Source organism: Vigna unguiculata, chromosome 8, assembly GCF_037176805.1.
Source record: "Vigna unguiculata cultivar grain cowpea cultivar isolate G323 ecotype 2 chromosome 8, ASM3717680v1, whole genome shotgun sequence".
Classification (NCBI taxonomy): Eukaryota; Viridiplantae; Streptophyta; class Magnoliopsida; order Fabales; family Fabaceae; genus Vigna; species Vigna unguiculata.
Genome location: NC_140799.1, coordinates 35,238,450 through 35,263,584, shown reverse-complemented (window position 1 = coordinate 35,263,584; position 25,135 = coordinate 35,238,450). Strand labels below are relative to the sequence as shown.

The 25,135-nt window shown below is 31.6% G+C and overlaps 1 protein-coding gene and 1 long non-coding RNA gene across 2 annotated transcripts; both read left to right on the top strand.

The window, feature by feature from the left end:
• Positions 1-56: 56 nt before the first annotated feature.
• Positions 57-1,961, top strand: LOC146884440 (uncharacterized). The gene is made up of 3 exons (XR_014984008.1): positions 57-165; positions 271-351; positions 1,699-1,961. It is a non-coding gene; the product is annotated as an uncharacterized LOC146884440 (long non-coding RNA).
• Positions 1,962-10,201: 8,240 nt separating this feature from the next.
• LOC114194411 (2-methylpropanoate--CoA ligase CCL4-like) lies at positions 10,202-12,150 on the top strand. The gene has a single exon (XM_028084602.2). The coding sequence runs from the start codon at positions 10,285-10,287 to the stop codon at positions 11,938-11,940; it is 1,656 nt and encodes a 551-aa protein (XP_027940403.2). The 5' UTR covers positions 10,202-10,284; the 3' UTR covers positions 11,941-12,150.
• The last annotated feature ends 12,985 nt before the right edge of the window (positions 12,151-25,135 follow it).

Sequence of the window (25,135 nt, the reverse complement as noted above, 5' to 3'; positions counted from 1 at the left end):
TAAGGGTTGGCCCAATGTATATAAACCTTGCTATGTTGCCCTAATCCCATCTCACACTCACTCTTTCAGAAATCAGCCGTCAACCCTTTCTCCCTCTCACGAAAAGCTCTGCTAGGGTTAGGTTTTGTCATCTTCAAGCTAGCTCGAAGCTATTCTCTACTCCATGTAAGTACTATGCTAGCCATTCTCGTCTCCATTGCTCCTTTTCGTTTCTTTCCGTTAGGGCTTCCAAGTAACCCATATCGTGCTCTTGTTTCTCTATCCTTTCAGTTCTTCCATTCGCTCCTTGAGCTGTTGTGCTCGTGCGTTCGGTGTCGAGGGAGTGTTGGGTCGTTTGCTAGCTTATTCCAGGTAAGGGAAGCTAGAACTTCTTTTATGGTGTGATTTGACTTGTGTCCTTGTCGTTCGTTGAATTATTGAGTTTGCGTGCTGCCATGAGTGACTGTGCTAGCTGGAATATCTGTTTGGTATGTGTGTACGCGTTGTGCAGGTGTAAACAGTGGCGAGGACTGTTAAACTCGCCTAAGCGGGCATGTCTCGCCTAGGCGAGATTAACAGGGGCTCGCCTAGGTATTTTTGCCACGAAGGGTCGCCCAGGCGACCTACTGTGTTTTTGAGCGAGCGAGCATTTTGTCTAGGCGAGAGGGGTCTTGCCTAAGCGAGGTCCCGCGTGTGCTTCTGCTCCATGTTTCGAGCCCTCGCCTAGGCGAAGGGGGCTCGCCTGGGCGAGAACGTCTCGCCTGAGCGAGACCCTCCAGCCTGAGCGAGGTGCTGGGCGAGACAGTGCAATGAGGGATTGCTTTCTTGGCTTTGTATAGATAATGCATGCTTGGTTTTGAGTATTGTGATAAAGGTTTGATATGAATGAGTATGATTGAGTGATACAAGTCATGAATTATGAAAAATGGGTTGACATGAGTTTCGCATGAGATTGTAATGAAATGGTTGGTATGAAAGAGGCATGATAACGATATGATTTGGAAATCCTTAGTACATGGATAGTTTATGATGAGATGAAATGAGTTAGGCCTGGAACATGAAAGGCGTTGGCTTTAAAAATTGGTACAAGTAACGTATACGTGCATGGTGTATATTATTTTGGCTGCGGGATTTTGTTTTGTATGCGTCAGTGCATAATTCCTTGGGGTCTCTAGGTGAGACTTTCAGGGTCGCGCTTCAGTGGTCGGGACGTAATTCCATGACCCCTGTTAGTGGGTGTCCATGGTGGTGCCCCATCTGTATAACTAGGTAAGGATTCAAGGTAAGGACTGCATCCTGACACTCTAAGGGGCCAGTTAGTCTCATTTAGAGCGGACTGACTCCTGTGGGGAGAGTAGTAGGAGGCCTGTAATTCATTAAGGGCTAACCTTGTGGTGAGGGAGATTTGATTCATCGTAACACTTGTAACACATAGCTCAGAGATGAGCAGCTCAGGGTCGAGCATGGATATCCACCACAAGTGCAAGCATCCGCTGAATCCGACTAAGTTATACGTATCCGGATGAGTCGAGTCGAGTCGTAGTGTATTGATTGAAGAGTCTTAACATGATTGGATGTGGTATTTATATTGGATGGCGAAAGTATGTTTAATTGTATGATAAAGATGTTGATTGGCTCTAGCTTACCCTTTTCTTGTTGGTTGCCTTGTATGTCGTGTTTCTATCTTTGCGATGATCATCAATCTATTGATGGGAGCAGACGCGAGGGATCATCATGGTCATCAGGGAGGAGGCGACTCTACAACTTAATGTTCTTGGGATATCTTGAGGGCTATGGCCTATGTACTCGTCAATCTTTATATGCTAGTGTTCCAGTAGACTTTTGTAATACTTTTTTATCTCTTGTGGCATCGTGGTGTGCCTTATTTTTGTAAGGTCTTACGTTTAAACTCCAGAACTGCGCTGTTATATTATATTTATGTGACGTTTCCTTTAATTACACTCATTAATTAATTGGGACGTTACATTTACAAAAATTGAAATTAGACTGGAGCATAAAATGGTAGCCCATAACAAATTCGTGTTCAGTTAAATTAGGCCATTTTCCCTTTTGATCCATTGAGTTAGATTAATATATATATATATATATATATATATATATATATATATATATATATATATATATATATATATATTAAAATCTATCATTTTAAAATGTGTTTAAATATATGTTTGTATGATAATAATGTTGATAATTAAAATGATAATGGTAATAATAATAATAATAATAATAATAATTTTGATTACAATAACATCATTGACATTTGTGGTTATACCGGTGACAGTCATATAAAAGTAGAAAACATCAATATTAAAGATTATTAGAGTTCAAACTAAAAAATTAGATTTATAATTTTTTTCTTGATTTAAAAATGCTTGAAATTAAGTAGAAAATCATTTCAGATATTTTTTTTCTGTGTGTGAAACATATTTAGTTTCGAAATTATAACTGAAAACAAAAAACTGAACCACCCGAAATGGCCTAAAGTATCGAAGTATTTTTCTGTTGCTTCACCAATTGGATAGATAAACAATTAATCATTTTTACATACAAATGTCAAACGTTAATGTTGCAATCTCCTTTCACTTTTCTCGAAAGAAGTCCTTTTCCTTGTCCAAAATTGATTGATTATTATAATGAATGTCACAGAAAACCCAAGATACCAGATAATTTCTGTAAAGATAAAATGGTCTTAATAAAAATTAATTTTTATATTTTAAAATAGAGTGCAGGATATAAAATGAGTGTAAAATTGAATTCTCTTATATATTAATGCTAATAATACACTGAATGAAATTTATCTAAATACCGTCCTCTTTCTTGTGAGCTATTTGAGAATCCCTTTACAGTCTCATGTATCATAGTTAGCTGGAACTCACGTAAACATTCGTTGGAATTAACCAAAGTACGAACATTTCTTCTGCTACATTATTTTGTCGCCTAATGGAACATTATTCTGTTGGGTTATATATATTTCATATAGGTTATGGTCATGCATAGTTATGGTAATTGAGAGATTGTGGTTCTATATGGTTATATGACATTAGTCTTACACATATAAGATTTTAGACACCACTTTAACTCCAAAACCTTAAGACAATGTTGTTATGGGTCTTTATTCTTATATAGTGTGTTTAACTTTGTCTTTTCTATCCAATGTGGAACTTTGACTCACACTTGGACTATTCCCGAGATGTGACCCCTTTTTGTTATGGTTATGGTTATGCGATCAATCACTCCGAACCATCGACTCTGATACCAGAGTTGGGTTATGTTTCATATGGTTATATGTTTTTTCATATATGGTTATGATTAGTCATGACATAGTTATGGTAAGTGAGAGATTGTGGTTCTATATGATTATATGACATTAGTCTTACACATATAAGACCTTAGACACCACTTTAACCCCAAAACCTTAAGGCAATGTTGTTATGGGTCTTTATTCTTATATAGTGTTTAACTTTGTCTTTTCTATCCAATGTGGAACTTTGACTATTCCCAACATTCAAATAAATTTAAGTAAGATACATCAAAGACAAAAGGAATCAACCTAAACTAGTTGAGGTATAGAGGCACTTAAATATTTGTAGAAGGAGTAAATTATAAATCTCACAAAATTAATTTATAAGATGATATTTATAATATGATTTGCTGCATGTGAAATTTTCAACATGATCAAATTTGTAGACAGTTCCAAATTCACAATCTATGGTAATTTTGGTTTTATTGTGTAACATCTCACCAATCTTATAAACAATTGCATTACTACTAATAAAAATTAAATAAATAAACATTCAAATAATATTTACATTACCCTTTTGTAATTATTTAAGAAAAAAATAAACGTTCCTCCCCATATCAAATCATATTTCACATACATACTACCACATATAATAATGTAATCCTTTTTTATCTCATTAACCTATTTATTCTGAGATTGTTCTCCTGCAACAACGTATGTTTTCTGTATTACATGATAATCACAATTAATAAACAACATACAAACACACAAAGTAAAGTAAAGGTAGTGCTTTAAAACAAGCTTATATAGTTGCATTTAACAAAATCAAATCGTGTACATATGTCGGGAGAACAAATTCATATATCTCATCCATATACTCTCATAGATACAATCTCAATTCATTCATTAAACATCTAACAATAATCATTTATCTATTAAAAGGCTACATTTCATTTCATATAAATTACTAACATCATAATACATCACATGACTCTACTTCCAAAAAATACATTGAATTAGACTTAGAGTTATATTTGTCATACTATTTTCACTATATCATCGTCAACAAAGTAACATAATAAGATTTCATTCCACTTATATGACAGGGTAAATCTTTATGAACTACCAATCAATTTTTTTCATACCACAGATTACGTCATAATAACTCTTTTGAACTCTCCACTAGTGCAAAATTATTGTTCAATGACGCGAATTAACGACGTGTCCAACACATACGTAGTAAAAACGAGCAGTACGTCAGACTTTATGATTATTGGTTGCAGATTTTGATAAACTTTATTTAAATTTCCTATTTCGATCATTCATCATTCATTCACTCACTCACAAAGTCCTTTCCATCATTAAAAATGCATGCACTGAAGCGGTAGCACAATAGGCTAAAAACGCAACTCAAACAAAAGTGGGAAGTAAGTCATATGTATGTAGGGAGTTATGTCAAACTTTATTTTCAAACGCTGCAGATTTCAATATAGTTAATTTAAATTTCGTGTTTGGATCATTCATCATTCATTCACTCACACAAATTTCTTTCCATCATGCAATCCTCATTCAATGAATTGGGTGGTAGTCTAACCTCACAATAGCCAAAATAAACAATTGTATGAAAAATGGGGAGTTACTCATACATATGTGGGGACTTACGTCGGACTTTATGATTATTGGTTGCAGATTTTGATAAACTTTATTTAAATTTTCTATTTCGATCATTCATCATTCATTCACTCACTCACTCACAAAGTCTTTTCCATCATTAAAACTACATGCACTGAAGTGGTTGGTTTGTCTAACTGCACGATAGGCTAAAAAAGCAACTAAAACAAAAATGGGGAATAAGTCATACGTATGTGAGGAGTAACGTCAAACTTTGTCATTATGGGTTGCAGATCAAATAAAGTTGCTGGTTGTCTTCAGTGGAGTGTGAAAAATGCATTTGTGGGGAGTCACGCATGAATATGTGGGGACTAATGTTGGTTATTATGTTTCGAGGGTTCAGATTTCTTTAATAGTTAATTTGAAATCGTATTTTGGTTCACTTTAATAACTCACTTGAAATTATTTTCCATCGTCAAATCTGCATTGACTTAAGTGGTTGTTTTGTTCATTGCCAACTGGAAAAATAATTAGAACAACCACAAACTGGAGAGTCAACCACTTATACGTGGGGAGCAGTGATGCAAATTCCTAATTGCACTTCCACTTGGTTACAAAATTTAAATATCACAACAGACAATATCATAACAAATATTGTCCTACATACAATTTCAATAAAGGATATTGCTCCTTTCCGTCGACGACGGAAGGTGGCCGCAGTCTCTGCAAACCCACTCTCAACTCTGAATGCAACGGTCTGGATGAATGATAGTGTATGAGAATAATGTGAGTGACCTCCGGTGTGGGCGGTGAAATGGTTACCGGCGAAAACTTTAGGTCCGTGGGTCTCTGAATCCGATTACTACGGCGACAGACACTTGCTTTCTCTCTCTGTTTCACTTATCCCTTTTTCCTTTCTTTCTTTCTCTCTCTAATTAACTTTTTCCTTTCAATTTAAAAAAAAAAAACCAACCCCGCACATGTATGCTTTACCTTATTAAACCATTGTGTAATAAAAAATTTAAAAGTTTAGTGTCATGTTAAATTTGTCAAAATCTTATCAAAAAATTGTTGAAATATCATTTCCAGTTTTAAAACAACTTTTGTAACATGTGGACTATCACAAACGTTTAAAATTTAGACAATTATTTGACATGATCAAAATTATCGGAATTATGATTAAATTAAGTTATTTCTAAATTATTTTTGTCACATTAATTATTTCAGATCTTTGGGGTCTCATACGTATCATTTGAGATTGCTTAAAGATACTGTAGCAAAACTTCTCGTCAGTCAATTATTACATCTTATCCTACTTTTATAGAAAAAGTTATCATAGACGAGAAAAACGCACTTCATTTTACTATTTTTATTTTGTCATACAAGAAAAGTTTTAAAAAAATGTGAAATTTAAAAATGAGTAATAGACAAAAGTATTATTTTAAAGTTTGAGTACTCAAAAGTCAGTCTAAGAGTATTGAAAGTCACACCTAGTTCTCCGACTATTTTTTCATTTTTGTTTTCTATATTTCATTAAATATTAAAGATGTCTAAAGTGTGATTGTATTTAAAATAATACTTTTCTGTTTGATGAAGTTTCGATTTCAGTCAATCAAACTTAAAACTTTTTAAATGAAATCTAAACAGACTTTGTTTTATTGATTTTCATAATGTGTGCAAAACTTGTTTCTACATTGAATATTAAAAGTTATTAATATGTATATTTGGCTGAGAGATAGGAAAGATTTGATATTAATAATCATTGGTGTTATAGAAATAAAATATTGTAGACATTCAAAAATAATAATAACTCTTCACGGTTGTTAATAGGAAAAAGATTAAAAATATAAATGTTTTAACAATCTCAACATTCACATTGATAAATATTAATAATTTAAAACAACAATAAAGTAATCCTAATATAAATGAAAACAGCATACACGTAAAATTAATAGAAAAATAAATAAAAAATAGTGTTTCCAAATGTCAACTAAAGAAATTTGAATTAAAGTAGTGTAATAATACAATTGTTTCGAAAATAAGTATAACTAATATTGATTGAAAAAAAAATACTGATATTATTAATTGAAAATAACTTTTGTTAATGTAAATTAAGAAAGATGTGTTTGAAACTATTCTATTCCCTGCTTTATCTGTATGCATTCTTTTCGGATCCTTTCACTTACTTTACATCATTCACTTTTATTCGTTTTACATTCCTAAACTTTACTTGTTACATTCCATTACACTTCTTCTTCACTTTAGATTTTTTTTCAAATTTCTTTTGTAACTCCACTTTTATTTGTTGAATTATGAACCAATTCTCCTTCAAATTCATTTTCCAAACTAATACAAACTTCTATTTTTGTTCAAAAAAATCCTATTAAGATAAACTGAAGTTTGATATTTGTTTTTATCAAAGCATGGAATTGATTTTGATTAGAACTAATCATATCGATGAATTACTCCACCACTAATTATTGTCAAACCCAAATTGAAAAATATGGATATGTGATGCAATGAACGAATATTATTGTGATATTATGAAGAGTAAAATTGAAATATTTCTTTTTTACATAAAAGAAATATTTTTTTTACTATTTTAATTTAATTTAATTTATTTGTCTTCAAAAGCAATTTTACGGAAAAAGCATTTCTTTAAAAAAGTTTAGTCCTCTACCTTACAATTCCGTTTATAATGATATGTTCAATCGTATATCTTTTAACTTCAAAAATCTAGTTATTATTTTCCTCCTTTTATTGTTTGAAATTAAAAATATAATAGTATTGCAAACTTTCATAAATGAATACAATATCATAGATAATATAAAATATTATTATTTAAAAAAAAAAAAATTCCCAAAATAGCAAATTGTCCTTCTTCTGATACTTTACTTTTTATATCATGTATGGATGACGATGTGCGTCGTTCTGTTCTATTTTTTGTCCTTTTGTATTTAGTTTGTAAAATGTGGGTTGAATTACAAGCTAGTGATTGCTCATGTGCACGTGAATTAGCTTGCATAACAACTTTGATTTTTTGAAAGTATAACCTTATTTTAATATTTTATATCTTTGTTGTATTTTCTGAGTGAGTTTATCATTGACAATAAAATTAAAATTAATTATCTAAATATAAGATTAAGATCCACATGAAATAAATTTGTCAAATTCAAACATTTCATGAATAAAGAGATATAAAAGTAAATTATTGTCAAAGTTATAAAAAAACTACAACAATTAATCAATGTTCAAGACAAACAAGAGAATTATTTAGGAATTCAAGCATGAAATAAAAAAATTAAAAAAAAATAAAAAATAGAAAAGTTTTTGTTTTAGTTACTGATAAAATATTATAAAAAATACTTTTATGCATTACACTATGAGTCTCTCCTATCCCGTTATTAGCCTACAAGGATGATAAGCTATATAAGACAAACTTATGCGATCATTCTACACCTTATCTTTCCTAAGATACAACTTCATAGACAATCAAATTTATCCTACCTTAACATTAATATGTAATTATTTAAAATACCAAAAGTTAAAAATAATCTCATAAAAAAGAAAACAGCTATGATCAAGAAAATAAAAATAGGTTTCTATGTTTAAAATTTGTTTGACTTAAATGCTTGAAATCATATAAAACTATGATAAATTTATTATATTATTAATGATTTATTTAATATTTATAAATTTCTATGTTTAAATTTTTTTTGACTTAAATGCTTGAAATCATATAACACTATGATAAATTTATTATATTATTAATGATTTATTTAATATTTATAAATTTAGCCATAATAAATTTTATAAAAATTGATTAATTTAGTGTGTAGGTTGTGAGTCTTGTCTCTCACGGATTCCATTCTCTCATTCCCAATCTCATTTTGGCTTGTCTTGCTCATTACCATGAACCTGTGAGGGAAGAACGTGTGACGCTATGGGTCCATGTTCAGTGACAGATACATGTATAACTATAATACCTTTAATAATGGGTTCTGATGCCGGAATTTTTTACATTCATTTTATATTATCCTCGAGTATTTTTTTTATTTGTTTTTTAAATGTAACAATTAACTTTTATTAAAATTATTTTACTTTTTGTAAAGGTTGTCAAATAACAGTGAAATGATATCAAGTACCAAGCCCAGTTGGTGTAATTTTTTATTTTATTTTAGTATTTTTAGGTTAATTTACTTTAAATATTAAACTATTGAAAATGTTAATGACATTTGTTTTATATGCAATATTGTAGTGTATGATTTGACGTACATTACTCCCAACAAATGCAGTTTTGGATACTTCCTCTTGACCAAACCACATGTGAGGTGGAGCCATTGCATACATCGGAAAACAAGCTGTTTTTGGAAAATTATTTTATATATCAACCTTTATATATGTATGTTATTTTATAGGATGAAATATATTCTTGTTTTTTTAAATTTTGGTGAATTTTATAATTAATTTTTTTTAAAATTTATATCAATTTAGTATTTTATTTTTAAATATATATATATATTTAATTATTTTTATTAAATTTATTTAATATTTTAAATGTATCAATGATAATATTTAAGCTAATATTGAAACGAAGATGTATCAGTATTTAAAGAAATAAAAATATATTTAACTCTATTTTATATATTATGTTTTGGAAAAATCCTAAACAGGTTTTGTTGAAATTATTTGTTCAAAATAAATTATGCCTCTAGTGTTATTTACTGAAAAACTGTGTTTCTGCATGTATACACAAATTAAATATAATCTAAAAATATAATTTATTTAAAAATAAAATAAAAAAAACTCGATAATTTGTCGTGATTTACACGTGGGACTTGAAGATATAAATTGATCTCAACTAAAATATAAAAGATAAACTAAGTAGTATATCTCATTATTTCATCACTTTCTATTTCATTTTTTCATCATGTCCATTAATTGCTCTCTTTCTTTTTATTTATACAATCCACACTTATTTAACTTATTCCTTTATTACCCAACCCTCAACAGTGTACTGCGATATATCATCAAACCCAGATCATATAATCTATCATCAAATTATTTGTGAAATAATAAACTTAGACTGTCACATAATGAAAATTTAGTATACTAAAATTAAAATATATTTGAAGATCTAAGCATCGAATCCTTGTTTCAACGATTTTGATTCATGAAAGAAAACGCTGTAAACATGAAATCATACGGGTCCCTGAAATCATAATCTATGCATTAATTTAATATATCAGTGTTTATACTATATACTATATATATATATATATATATATATATATATATACTATATATATATATATATATATATATATATATATATATATATATATATATATATATATATATATTTCTCCCACCTAAAGGTAAGAGTGTGTTCTCCTTCGCAGAATTCAGACTTCATCGTTGACTACCCAATGGAACAACTCAAGCCAAGCGCAGCTAACTCTTCTCCTCTCACACCGCTGGGTTTCTTGGACAGAGCCGCCACCGTTTACGGCGACGTCCCTTCCATTGTCTACAACCACACAACCTTCACCTGGGCCCAAACCCACCGCCGATGCCTCCAGCTCGCCTCCGCCATCTCCTCCCTCGGAATCCGCCGCGGCAGCGTCGTCTCCGTCGTCGCTCCCAACATCCCCGCCATGTACGAGCTCCAGTTTTCCATCCCCTTCGCCGGCGCTGTCCTCAACAACATCAACATCCGCCTCGACGCCCGCACCATCTCCGTCATCCTCCGCCATGCGAACTCCGCGCTCGTCTTCGTCGACTGTGCCTCACGCAACCTCGTCCTCGAAGCCTTGTCCCTCTTCCCTAAACACCACACTCAACGCCCACTCCTGGTTCTCATCGCCGACGACAGTGTCGAAAACGCAGACGTCTCACGCACCGCTGATTTCGTTGACACATACGAGGGCCTGGTGAGTAAGGGCGATCCGAACTTCGAATGGGTACGGCCCAAATCAGAGTGGGACCCGATGATACTTAACTACACCTCAGGAACGACGTCGTCTCCGAAAGGGGTTGTTCACTCCCACAGAGGAATATTCATAGTCTCCGTCGACACGCTCGTCGACTGGGCGGTTCCAAAGTGCCCGATTTATCTCTGGACGCTCCCGATATTCCACGCCAACGGGTGGACCCTCCCGTGGGGAATCGCAGCCTCGGGCGGCACCAACATCTGCGTCCGCAAGTTCGACGCGGGGATTATATACTCTCTCATAAAACGCCACCACGTCACACACATGTGCGGCGCGCCGGTGGTGCTCAGCATGTTGACAAACTCCCCGGACAACAAACCGTTGGAGAGGCCGGTTCATATACTCACCGCGGGAGCACCGCCGCCAGCGGCGGTGCTCCACCGAACGGAGGCACTTGGGTTTGTTGTGAGCCACGGGTACGGATTGACGGAAACCGCGGGGTTGGTGGTGTCGTGCGCGTGGAAGGAGAAGTGGAACCGGCTGCCGGCGGCTGAGCGGGCGAGGTTGAAGGCGCGGCAGGGGGTGAGGACGGTGGGGATGGCGGAGGTTGACGTGGTGGGTCCGACTGGGGAGAGCGTGAAGCGCGACGGAGTGAGCGTGGGGGAGATTGTGATGAGAGGAGGGTGCGTGATGTTGGGATACCTTAAAGACCCCGAAGGAAGCGCGAGTTGTTTTAAAAATGGGTGGTTCTACACGGGGGACGTCGGGGTGATGCACGAGGACGGGTACTTGGAAATTAAGGACAGGTCAAAGGATGTGATCATCAGCGGCGGCGAGAACCTGAGCAGCGTGGAGGTGGAGTCGATTTTGTACGGGCATCCGGCTGTGGTGGAGGCGGCGGTGGTGGCGCGACCGCATGAGTATTGGGGAGAGACGCCGTGCGCGTTCGTGAGCTTGAAGGCGGGGTTGAAAGAGAAACCCAGTGAAGAGGAGATAATAAAGTACTGCAGGGAGAAGATGCCGCGTTATATGGTTCCGAAGACGGTGGTTTTCAAGGATGAACTTCCGAAGACATCGACGGGGAAGATCCAGAAGTTTCTCTTGAGACAGATTGCGAAGGAGATGGGTTCTTTCTCGCAAAGTCGAATGTGAACACTACAAGAGCTTCCGTCCAAAACTATTGTCATTATCCACCTTTCCTTACTCACCTTTTCACTGTGTTTAGTGTTCACCATTTGTTTGTTTATTCATGCTGGAAGATACGCTTGGATTCACAATACCATGTTAAAGGTTTCCCAAACCTGTTTTTACTGTACCTCATCATTCTACTTGTCTTCAAATATAAATATTTTTCTTTTGAAATTTCTACGGTCTAAGGAATTACCGGCCTTTAACATGCTCCTTTGATTTTGATTCCGTAAGAATTTGATATGAAATAATGAATTTCATTAAAAATATGTTATGAGGTAACTTTTTAAGATTTGGGTTAACTCCTGACATTTAAGAGGAGGGTGAGAACATGGAAGCAAAGGTAAATCCTAAAAAAGAAGAAAAAAAACAATTTTAACCTTAGTCCTCTTAATTTTACCTAAATAAAAAGTTAACCTACCCTCTTTATCTTCGATAAAGAACGTAAGTTTTTCTACTGGAATGACAACACGTCACTATTGTACCATACCTCAACTCTTATCATTGTATATTATAAAATTTTAAATGGATGTTTCCCAATTCCCGATGATAGAGAACGTGAATAAGAGCAGGAATCACTTGAATTTGGAAATTTTTTCTTTTATTTAAAATAAGGTTTTATTTTGCAAGAAATTACTATTCTCAACCCCTGGTTGATTGAAGTTTATAAAGTACATGTTTTAGGACAATCGAGTCTTATAAATAGAAATAATAAAATGAGTTAATTATTGTGAGTTTTTTATAAATGAAAATTAATCTTTGTTTACGTATAAATTAATTTTGACTTACACAGAAGTTAATTATTTTTTAGTAACAATTTCGTGTAATATAAATTACTTTCGGAATAGATAAAAAACAATTTGGTCAAGGGTTAGTTTCCGTAACAAATGGGGAACTAAATGATTTAAATGCATAAGTTTCTTTGCCATGTCAATGCGATTATCCATTAGACATTTTAAGTTATTTCTTCCATATATATGCAATGTATTCGTATTTAGTTTATTCAATTTGAATTTATACATGTATAGTATGTAGACGTACTTTGATATTTTAAAGTTATTAGTAGGAAGATAATCTTTTCTATTTAAATCCTCATCATCATTATGCATTGATTTTTTGAAGAGAAGGATAATTGAGGATAAACTCTATGCTATAAATATGGTATTTATACAAATTTGGTCTTATCTTATGTTCCTTGGGGGATAAACTTCAAAATTAGTTAATTACATTAACTCAATGGTGCATAATTAATTAGAGGAAAGAGAAAAAAAAACCAAAAGAAGAATGAATCCTCCAATTATTATCATTTATTGAAGGATAAATTAATAGCTGAAAAAAATCATATTGAGACATGAATAGTTGAAATTAAGGCAACATGTCATCGATTTAATTACATGTATATCACTCTTAACTTGAATATCTTTTAAGTGTTTAACTAACAAATTCAATGCTGAGAAACCTAAAAGAACATTTTTAACTATCAAACTAATTCTAAATTAGATAACCGAAAGAAAAAGTAACCCAAGCCATAATTTTAATTGTTCCAATCTTTCTAAATTTAAAATCGTAATTTAAAGTAAGTAAAAATTTAAATTAATTTATCCTTAATTATTGACCTTCTACTTAAAATTGTGCGAGTTAAACAAAAAGATAAAACTTAAATGTCTTCTAATCTTTCTAAAAATTAAATACTATAACTTTTTATTTATTTTGTTTCTTATTTCAAATAAAAGACACGTAGTCTTCATAAAATAACGAATCTATTTCTTGGGCATGGTTAACATAAAATATTTCACAACAAACATTTTTCAAATGATTATTATAAAAGTTAACAAGTATTCATAAATTAAAAGAGAAATATTAGATATAATTCACTAATTAAAAGAGAAAAAAACACATTAATAGTTTGACAATTTTAAATGATGTTTGAATGAGCTGGTTGATTTTTTGTTGATCGAGGATATTTGGAATTTGATTAAATGAACAAATTGGTAACCTTTTATGTACTAAAATAATTTTGAACCAAAGTATTAAGAAAGAATTATCAATTTAAGCAATTGATCAGGTTTAAGATCACTCAAAATTATAAAATGAATTTGTTGTCAATTGATGCAGCGTTGAGTGTCATCCTAATGGCATTGAGCACCAGTGTCCCCTATAGTCCTAGGAGCAATCTTGGTCTAGGGCGCTAAGCAGTGGAATTTTACCGCTGATCACCACCTTTTGCGAGTTGATGGAACCTGAGCAGTATCCAGGTGGCGTTGAGTGTTAGGTCCACTACAGGTCTAGAAGCATTTGTAGCTCCTAATATTAGGCGGTAGGTTGTATGGTTAGGCACTTGCTTTGGCGTTGAGCTCCAATCTTCTCTGATTGATTATGTTTTTGTGTTATGTTATCCTTGGTGATGCTTTCTATTGATGAAGTTGTTTAGTTTACTGTTTTATGAATAATAATGATTGTGAGAATGATGTTGTGAGCATGCGGAATGATGATGTTTATAGAGTTTTAAGGAAAATTCTTAGTGCTGATATTGTTAGTGTATACCTTAATATGTGAGATGTCTAGAATATCTTGAACTCTAATAATCATTCACACTCAAATAAAACATAATGACTTATGTGGTGAGAGTCGCAGGAGATCTTAGTATTTGGACTTGTTCTTTGGTCTTAGGCGTGAAGGAGATTAACCTTGTATGTGGTTAAGTGATAACCTCTTGAGGCTAGACTCTACAAAGTTTAGGAACCATCACACGTACACCTCCAATGAATTTTATATCAATGACATGTCTCCAGATAATTGAGTTTGGTGTCAACTTCTTTTGTGGCTAAGGGCACTAATGTGTCTTATACCATGTTTTATGGGTTTTTGGCATGATTGAATTATTTGGATATTTATTTTGTACACTAATTTACCTTGTTGTTTGTTTTCTGTTTCTTGTGTTGTTCATGTTTTTCTTTTGCAATTATCACATATTTGGTGGGAACAAATGAAGTTGTGAGTTTATAGGCACCTCTAGAGGATGAGAAGCTATAAGTTAAAGTAGTGAAAGACCTTAGGGAGCTTCAATAGTGGTTAGTTTTTGTATAGAGCTTGTTGATTTAATTTGAGTATATAAATTTTATATTTTTATATTCTTATCTTTTGTAATATTGTATTAATATTATACACTGGATATATATTTTAAATACTATGATAAAGTGTTCTATGTTACAACATTTGTTGTATTTGTTAATAAAAGTTTAAGCATTGCTATTGGAAAAAAAGTTATTTCCTAAATTAGTGTATTGTCATTAAGTCTAATTACTAGTTAAACATTTAGCTCTACAAGATTTTTGAAATAAATTTTTTATATTTGTTATAATATTATTAATTAAAAAAATTAATTTAACTATTTTATTTTTTAGAATTAATGATCTACTTCTTATAAGTATTTAGTATTTAGGCTTTCTTTGAAAATCAAATGAAAAAACTCGTGAATATTAAAGAATTAAATTACAATTTCGGACAAAAGACTTTTTAAAACTAATGTATGCATGCACTGATTTTAAAAAATTAAATTATATAATTTTTCTAATTTTTTGTTTTTAGTTTATGAATAAACTAATTTTAATTTATATTTTTAAATTGTGTTTTAGAGAAATTCGTTAAAAGCAAAAATAAAATTTATGAATTCCTTAAAAAGTTAAGTTATAATAAAATTGTATGATAGAAAAATAAAAATAGAAAGAACTTTTTTAAAAAGTATTTGAACAAATAATTTTTTATATTTAGCTGTGTATATTAATTTTCAAGATAACCCTGAAAAATTACACAAAGAACGAGATGAAAGAAAAGTTATACCGTTTTTCTTGTATGGGAGCAGTTAGGTGATTGAAAGAGATGTGCCATATGGGAAGAGATGTGTCACTTAAGGCATCATTGTCGCTCTATTTTTCGAATTGTCGAATGTGTTTCTTTTAAATGGTTTTTTCATCTCATAGAATTGGTGAAATTATTTCATTCCATTTTATGCCATCAAAAGTTCTCTGTAATCAGGGGAAAAGATTACTAATAGAGTGAAATGGTTCTTTCAACTACTTTTAGAGAGAAAGAGATTATGCACGGGGAGAAATGATCATATAAGAAATAATTTCTTTAAGATTTATGGTTATTATTTAAAAAATGTTAAATATATTTATACTTCTTAAATTAGGGAGTGAAATTGGACCTGTCTACTCAAACGTTAGTTTGGAATGTCGTTCAACAAGTAAAGAAACTAACATCATTGGGTTAAGTTAAAAAATTATAAATTGAGTAAACAACTCAAATGTTAACCTAAAACGTCATTTGACACGTTGAAAACAAAAAGTAGCGATGTTAGGTTACACTATATTCATTTTTAAAATTTAGAGACCAAACTATATCAAAATTTGGGACATAAAAGAATTACAATTTCAAGTGAAAGTTTAAGGACTAAAACATATTTAATTCGTCCTATTAAAACATAATTAAATTCTAGGATTTAATACAGGGTTTGTACCTATATCTATTATCATTTACTCTTGTATTTAATTGTTGTGGGATCTTCAATATACTTTTAAATCTCAACGCCAATATCTAATGTTAAGGATATTGAGCGAAAAATAGAAAAATACTCCATAATAAGTGATTCAATAATATCAATTAATTTTACTATTCTAATACTATATTAAAGTAATAAAATTTAAATATAACTTAATATGACAAAATTGACTCAATAAAATGAAACTTAAACTCATTTATATACGAGTTAAGTGTTTTAACTTTAATGCAAAATTAGAATTCGTCCATGTCTGATTTTTTTAAATATTTTGGTTCTCAAACTTTAAGAATCAAGAGATACAGTTCTTTTAATCCAATTACGTTATTTTTTTTTTCTTGACGTAGCAAACATGTTTCATATTAGTATTTAAGTTTTTTACATAGTTTGACATGTTTCTACTTTAATATCTATTGGTAAATTTGTTGGATATGTCAAAATAATGTAAGTAATTAGGTAAAATAAAAAAGGGTTAAATATGTTTTTGGTCCCTCAAGTTTCAATGAAATTTGGAATTAGTCCCTCTTTAAAACTTTTGATCAATTTAGTCTTTCATCTTTAAAAATGCGTGAATTTAATCATTTTTAACCAAATTTTGTTAAGTTTATCTGACGTTAAGCGTATGTTATGATAGTATTTGAATTATTTACACTGTTTGACACATTTTCGCTTTAATATTAACTCAAATATTATCATAAAATACGTTTAAAATGTCAAATAAACTTAATAAAATTTGGTAAGAAGGACTAAATCCACACATTTCTAAAGATGAATGACTAAATTGGTATAGAGTTTCAAAAAGGGACTAATTCCAAAATTCACTGAAACTTGAGAAACCAAAAATATATTTAACCTAATAAAAAACACAAACAAGTTTTTATAATCAATAAATACATAAAAGCAACAATGCTATCAAATATAAAAAAAAAATAAAGAAGAACCTAAAATAAAGCAACTACCTTTTCTAAGTACATGCAATGAGCCTACTATCAAAATCTCAGTAACATGAATAGTAATTTTACATAGTAGTTCAATGAATAGGCCAACCATTATTTATTTATTTTTTTCTGAAAGTAATGTGTTGTCATAACCTAGAGAAGACTCTCTCCATTTAGATAAATTAATTGAGACAAAATGAACTTTAACTAGTCTAAAAGATTATTTTAATACCAGTACAACAAAATGTCTAAATAACTAAATTTAGAGACAAAAACCAAGAAAATATACTTTAACAAACTAATTATTTAAGTGAAAATTACTACTTTATTACTTCATTTTAATTAAAAAATAAAAAATTAATCTATTTGAATTTTATTTATAGAAAGTTTGTCAAATTTATCAAAAATAATTATCATAAATTTGTTTTTCAAAAAATAATCAGTCACTATAATAACTAATTTAGACACTAACTTTTTTGATACACTGAAATTTTTGATAACTAATTTTATCTATCAATTCACAACCTAATTATATTATTTATATATATATATATAATAGAGATTATTTTAAATACTAATAATTTTTTGTTTATAAATTAATTACTATAATGATTAATTATTATTTTTTATGGTAGTATACATAATTGAGTCCAGCTTAACAAATGCATTATGTACATTAAACAACAATAAAGAAGCAAACATATGTTTTCTTAGGATGATTATACATCAAATATATGTATGTGTGAAGATACTTTTCGTAATAAAAATATGCAACTAGTTGACTTAAATGGATAGGTTTCTTTCCCATGTGATTGCGTATTATTGGCTACATATTTAGCATGAAACCGATAATATCCTTTGACCCTACTGTGCCAACTTATATAATTACAGTATAAACATTCTTGTTGCCAACTTTTATTATTTAGTATATAATAAGATTCAAGATAACTATGCAAAGATGTCAAATCAGAAAGAGTCTAAGCAAAGAGGAAAAAGAAAAATCACCAATTTAATTGAAATATCATAGAATGTGAGGCACTTCGGGTGAAACAATTTACAATAATAAAAAAGAAAAACATGAAAAATATATATGAAGAAAATGAGCATTTTGTTTTTCTTTTGATTAATTAGTGACAATCACATTTTGGAACCATCCAAACCGATATATATGGTTGGGTCAATTCAATACTAGGATGTTAACATTTGCTTAGGTTTTTATTCAGTTTTTTCTTCTTTGAGGATAAGTAACATGAGACTTCGTGGAATCGACATTGTGATAAGAATGGCCATCTAAGGAAAATTATTTTAAAGAAGAGTTTTGCTTTTCTAATTTCTTTGGTCATTATCTTATGCACGATTGGATCTATTCAGAATTATATCTAAACCTAATTTATTCTCGTAATTTTCGTTAAGGATTTACCTTACCTATATTATAAAATTGTTTTATAAAGTAAGGATTATCTCTATTTATATATTATAAATTAATCACAATCTTAAGATACATATATATTATAAATTAATCACAATCTTAAGATATTATGTATGAGATTAGATAATTTCGAAAGATTACATAATAATAGTTTAATAGTCATAAAATAGGTCAAATAAGTTTTGGTAAGATAAATTATAATATTATATTAGTAAATAGATTGATATATAATTTACACTTATAAAATTTTGCTTCGACACACGATTTGAAATAACCTTCAATTCAACTTTATTTCTCTTACTGCTATCTTAATGAGTGAGAAAAGAAATAGAAATATTTATGTAAATAAAAAGTACAAATTAAATATTTTTAATACTTAATATATTATAAATTTAATATATTATAAATTGTTCTTATTTTGAGTTGAAGTGATATTTAAAAAAGAAAATGACGATTTTATTTAAGAATAAAACCTTATTTTTCTTATAATGAAATGTGGTTTAAAAAAATTACTACATAAATTAAAATATTATAAATGTAAATAAAGTGATAAATAGAATGATAATTTTCTTATTTTCTAATATTTTTCATGAAAGAATTTGATATTTATATCAAAAGCTCCTTTACATTTTATTCTTTTATGTACCGAGAATTTTGATTTCAGACGTTTTCCGGTGCAATTAATAACCATGCATCAAGTCTTGTTTTGATCGTTGTGGGCAATTGTGTCGGACATGAGAAATGGGCAATTGCTTCAACGTCACCCTTTATATGGCCCAATTGGAGGTATCGTGGGCCCAATCACGCTTAGCCCAATCATCCGTTTCAATGGGCTTCGGATTTTTACTCAACAGACTATTTATGTACAATTCCTGGGGGTTTCTTCCTGAACCCCCAATATTCCTTTTGCACCTCCTAAGATTCATGTTTTTTCATTTATGCCATTGAAAAATTAAATAAATAAATAAACTTTAATTAGGTACACGTAATAATTAAACAATTATGAAGTGGTAGAGGTAATTGACTGCATGAATTAATTGAAAGTAGTGTTTTATATATACCCCTCCACCCCTTCTTTTTTCACTTTCACTTGAAGTGCCAAAGAAGAACTTTCGTTGCCGGTTGAGGTGTGAATTTTGCAGTTTAGGATCCAGTCGTATTTCACCATTTGCTTCATTTTTTTTCAAAAAAAATGTACGCATTAAAGATAAGTTTATATTTGATAAGTTTATGTTTGAGGTAAATGTTATAGGTGAAAAAAATAAAAAAAAACTGAGTTGGTTTTTAATATTTCATGTTACGGAAGTCATTTTTCATTTGGCGGAAGTCGACTTCCGAAGACAAGTGAACTTCTGCAGAAGTTAAGTTATTTTTTTCTATATACGGAAGTCGACTTCCGGAAGTGTATGTGTAAAACGGAAGTCGACTTCTGGAAGACAAGTGAACTTCTCTGGAAGTCAAATTATTTTTTCCATATACGGAAGTCGACTTCCGGAAGTGTATGTGTAAAACAGAAGTCGACTTTCGGAAGACAAGTGAACTTCTACGGAAGTCAAATTATTTTTTCCCATATACGAAAGTCGACTTCCAGAAGTGTATGTGTTAAATGAAAGTTGACTTCCGGAAGTGTATGTGTAAAACGGAAGTGGACTTTCGGTAGTGAAGTGAAATTCTTTTTAGTGTTACGGAAGTGGACTTCCGGTCTTTAAAGTGAATTTTTCGCAATTACGGAAGTCGACATCCGGAAATAAAATTTAATTAAAATTAAAATTATTCAAAATCGTAAATAATTAAAATTTTAATTATTCTAAATTATAATTAATTAAAATTATAATTAATTAATATCAAATTTTATTTACATTAAAATTAAAATTAAGTACAAAAAAAGTTACAAACAGAAATCGCCACGTGCTTACGGAAGTCGACTTTCGATGATAATTTTCTCACACCTACGAAAGTCCACTTTCGGGCACGACATGGAAGTCACGCCTCATATGGAAGTCACGTCTCCAACGGAAGTCACTCCTTCTATGGAAGTCACGCCTTCTACGGAAGTCACGTCTCTTATGGAAGTCACTAAATCACTATCTCTTCTTACGGAAGTCACTTTAGCTTACGGAAGTCATTTTCAACTACGGAAGTCGACTACCGGTATTGATGGCTTACGGAAATCGACTTCCATAAGTGCCATTTTCAATGTTATTCATGGTGATCTACGAAAGTTCACTTCCGAAACTTGTTTTTGTCTACGGAAGTCCACTTCTGTCATTTCATGGCTTACAAAAGTTGACTTCCGGAATTAAATCACTTGCGAAAGTCAACTTTCGGTTTGTGGTTTATGTTTTTCACTCACAACTCTATGCTCGAATAAAAAAAATGTTTATACCTATAGATGTAGCAAACATGGCAGCAACAATACAAAAAATTAAAAACTACAAAGAGAAGGATATGATTACCTGTTAATTTAGAGGAATGACGAAAGGAAGAGGAAGAACAGAGCAAAAGGAGAGGAGTGTGGCTTGAGGGGCACTTTAGAGAGTGAGAAGAGTGAGACAAATGAGAATCTGAGGTGAAGTGAGGAGGCGGCTAAGTTTAGGTTAAACGAGGATGAGGAGTAGTTTTTATTAGATAAAAAAAAGAGAAGGGATTGATTTAAAATTTTAAAATAGTCAAAGGACAGTTTTGGATTTTAAGAAAAATTTAGAGGTACAGAAAAAATATTGAGGTGCAGGATGAAAACCCCACAATTCCTTCTACCCTAAGAAAACGGTAATAACTAAAATAATTATTTGTTAACTAACAGTTTTATTCATCAAAGAATTTTAAAATGTTGGTAACTAAGATAAATATAAACAAAGATCTATCACTTTGAGAGAACTATTTACATTATATTTAGCCATTATAATTGCATGACAAAAAATATGAAGAAGTTTGTGTATGATTATACGAATTTGCCATATTTTTTTTGTAGTGAATGTTTGAAATATAGTTACGTGTTTTTTAAAATATTTAATACCACTTAATTAGTGATAAGAGAAGCATAAAAATATAACTTATATTATTATATTATGAAAATGAAAATACTTTCTTATACAACTCATAAAAAGATAGTTTAACACATTTAGGAGTGGAGGTTTGACCAGAACAATAATACATTTATATATTTAACATGATTTATTTACATAAAATTTATTAATACAAAGATAAACATTTATTTTGTTTATTACACAAGCTAAAATAGTAGACCTGCAATATTAGTTAAATAATGTTTCTAAACTATTTTTTATTCTTTCTTTCAACTTAGTAATTTATTTATGTAAATTTCAAAATAAATACACTAGTGCAAAAATTGATTTTTACCTTGCCTTATATGTCTTAGTTGTCCAGGAACCGAAGCATATAATGGCGCGATGACATTTTTGTAATTTCAGACAACTTTTATGCCTCGGTTCAGCTTAACCCGAAGCAAAAAAAAGCTATATGCTTCGGTTCGCCAAAAACTGATGCCAAAGGAGGCTCATATGCTTCAGTTACACAGACCTGAAGCCAAAAACCCACTAGCCATTACCTCTTTGGCCTCAGGTGGGTCTGAACCGGTGCCAAATAGGGCTATATGCCTCGGTTCAATTAATAATCGAGGCCATATGGTTTAATTAGGACACAAAATTCGCGAGCCCCCTTTCTCTTCTTCTTCCCCGCGCCCCTCTCTGCAACAATACCCTTTCTCTTCTCCCTCCGGCATGGCTGTTCCAGGCGCGGTGGTGATGTCGTCGACGTTCCAGATGTAGCAATGGTGGCTCTGGTGGCGCGGATTCGCTGCTGCTCCGATCTGTTCGAAGGTGGTGGTGGCGTTGCGTTGTTGTAGTGGTGGTGATTCTGCAGCAATGGTGGTTCGCTACCTTCGTTCGCCAATGGAGGTGTTGTTGTCGTGCGTTGCAATGGAAGGAGGCTCGAACAGGTGGCGCTACTCTCTGCATCTGGTGCGTTGTTCACGGTGGCGTGATGATGGTGGTTCGCAGGTGCAGGTGAGGCTGGATGTGCGTTCGCGTTTCGCACAGATTAAATGCAGGTTGTGGATCTGTGTTGATGGTGAACGTTGCAGGTGCTGCCTTGGTGGTTGCAGGTCCAGACGGTGTTGCTGCTGTTACGGAACGCAGGCTGCTGTTGCGGTGCCAGAACTCACGGTCAAGGTGGTGCTGCTGAGCGTGACGCGGTGGCTTTCATGGAGGTTGGTTGTGGTTATGGTTCGTTGCAGGTGGCACGGTGGCTGACAGCGAACATATGCAGATCTGGTTCGCTCATGGTACTTGCTCGAGCATGGTGCAGATGCGTGGAAGAAGATGGTGGTTGCTGCTGCATTTCGCCGGCGAGGATGGTTTGCTTCGGTTCTATTTTGACCCGAGGCAGAAATGGAACACTATGGCTCCGGTTCATTTAGAATCGAGGCATAAAAGAAATTTTATGGCTTCGGGTAACAACCGAGGCCAAAAGGGATGCCTTTTGGCCTCATCCCAATATGACTCGGTTCCAGATCCGAGACAAAATGAGAAAAATAACCAGAGCAAAAAATCCTTAGTACAGTAGTGATACTTATGGAATTTGTGATATATAATTAGTTTTAACAAGCAATAGCTTTCAAAAATAAAATAGAATAAAATGGTACAATTTATTTTGATTTTTCCTTTATGATTAAATAATATTGTATTTGTATCGGATGATGTTTGAATATTGTAGTGAATATTACAGATGCTAAAGAAATAATGAAAATATGTACATTTTTTATATGGTTAAGTACATATGTATAAGTTTTCTAATATGTTTGAATACATATAAATGTATAATGGATATTATAGCTGTCATGAATTATGTTTTAAAACAAGAATATATTCACCTTAACAAAATGATATTGTTAAAAAAATAAATAGAATCATATTAACTATAAATCATAATTATATGAGGAAGAACCCAATAAATCATCTATTAAAGACAATTCAATAGTATTAGGATTGAGTTAGACCGTCTGCCCCTTACATTTTTTTTATACTATTTTTGGTTTTAGCCATCTTATTATTTTGGGTTAAATATGTTTTTGGTCCCTCAAGTTTCAGCGAAATTTGGAATTAGTTCCTCATCAAAACTTTTGACCAATTTAGTCCTTCATCTTTCAAAATGCGTGAATTTAATCCTTTTAACCAAATTTTGTTAAGTTTATCTAACGTTTCAAGCAAATTTCATGATAGTATTTAAGTTAATATTGAAGCAAAAATGTGTCAAATAGTGTAAATAATTTAAATACTATCATAAAATACGCTTGAAACGTCAGATAAACTTAACAAAATTTGATTAAAAGGATTAAATTCACCCATTTTGAAAGATGAAAGACTAAATTGGTCAAAAATTTTGATGAGAGACTAAACCCAAATTTCACTGAAACTTGAGGAACCAAAAACATATTTAACCATATTATTTTTATTGTTGAAATTTCACTCACTCTAATCTCTTTCCAATCTTGTTATTATTCTTTAGAAGTTTTCGTGCTAATTCTAAGTTCCTCATAAATACTAAAAAAATTCCTATTATAGTGCGAAGTCTTGTACAATACACAAAATAATGATATTTTCGTTAGCTTTTTACAACATTTTTTGTCCCTCCTTTATGAAGAACCACTTTTTACTATTTCGAGCAAACTATATATCAGACATACCTCTTTGTATAAAACTATCTGTCATAATACATTTTTTTTTCATTCTCTTTCTTGTATATTTCAAGTATTATGATATTTTTACAAACTTAATTTTAACAAAATTTACTTTTTTAATATGGATCAAACTTTTCTTTTCTCTTTTCAAATCACATTTCTTTTGTCTATAGACGTACCGCTACGAAAAATTTATGACCTAAACGTTGTTAAAAAATAATTTTGCTTTTATGGTGCAAACCAAACAATCCATAGTGTGATTGTTATTAATAACCTCGAACATGGTTACCTAAAAAACAAAGTTTTTGGTTTATCCATTAAATGGCAAAAAGTAGAGATAGGTATGAACGAAAGAGGAAAGTCCAATCAACATCAACAAAGGAACAAACGCCAGAACGAAGAAACCCCTATAATGCTGCAAGTTTTTGCACTGCATGCACGTGATTGGTTTATCAGTAACAGTAACAACAACTTATCTTCATCTTCATTAAATTTAAATCCACCAACCAGGACCATATACATCTCACACCTCCATA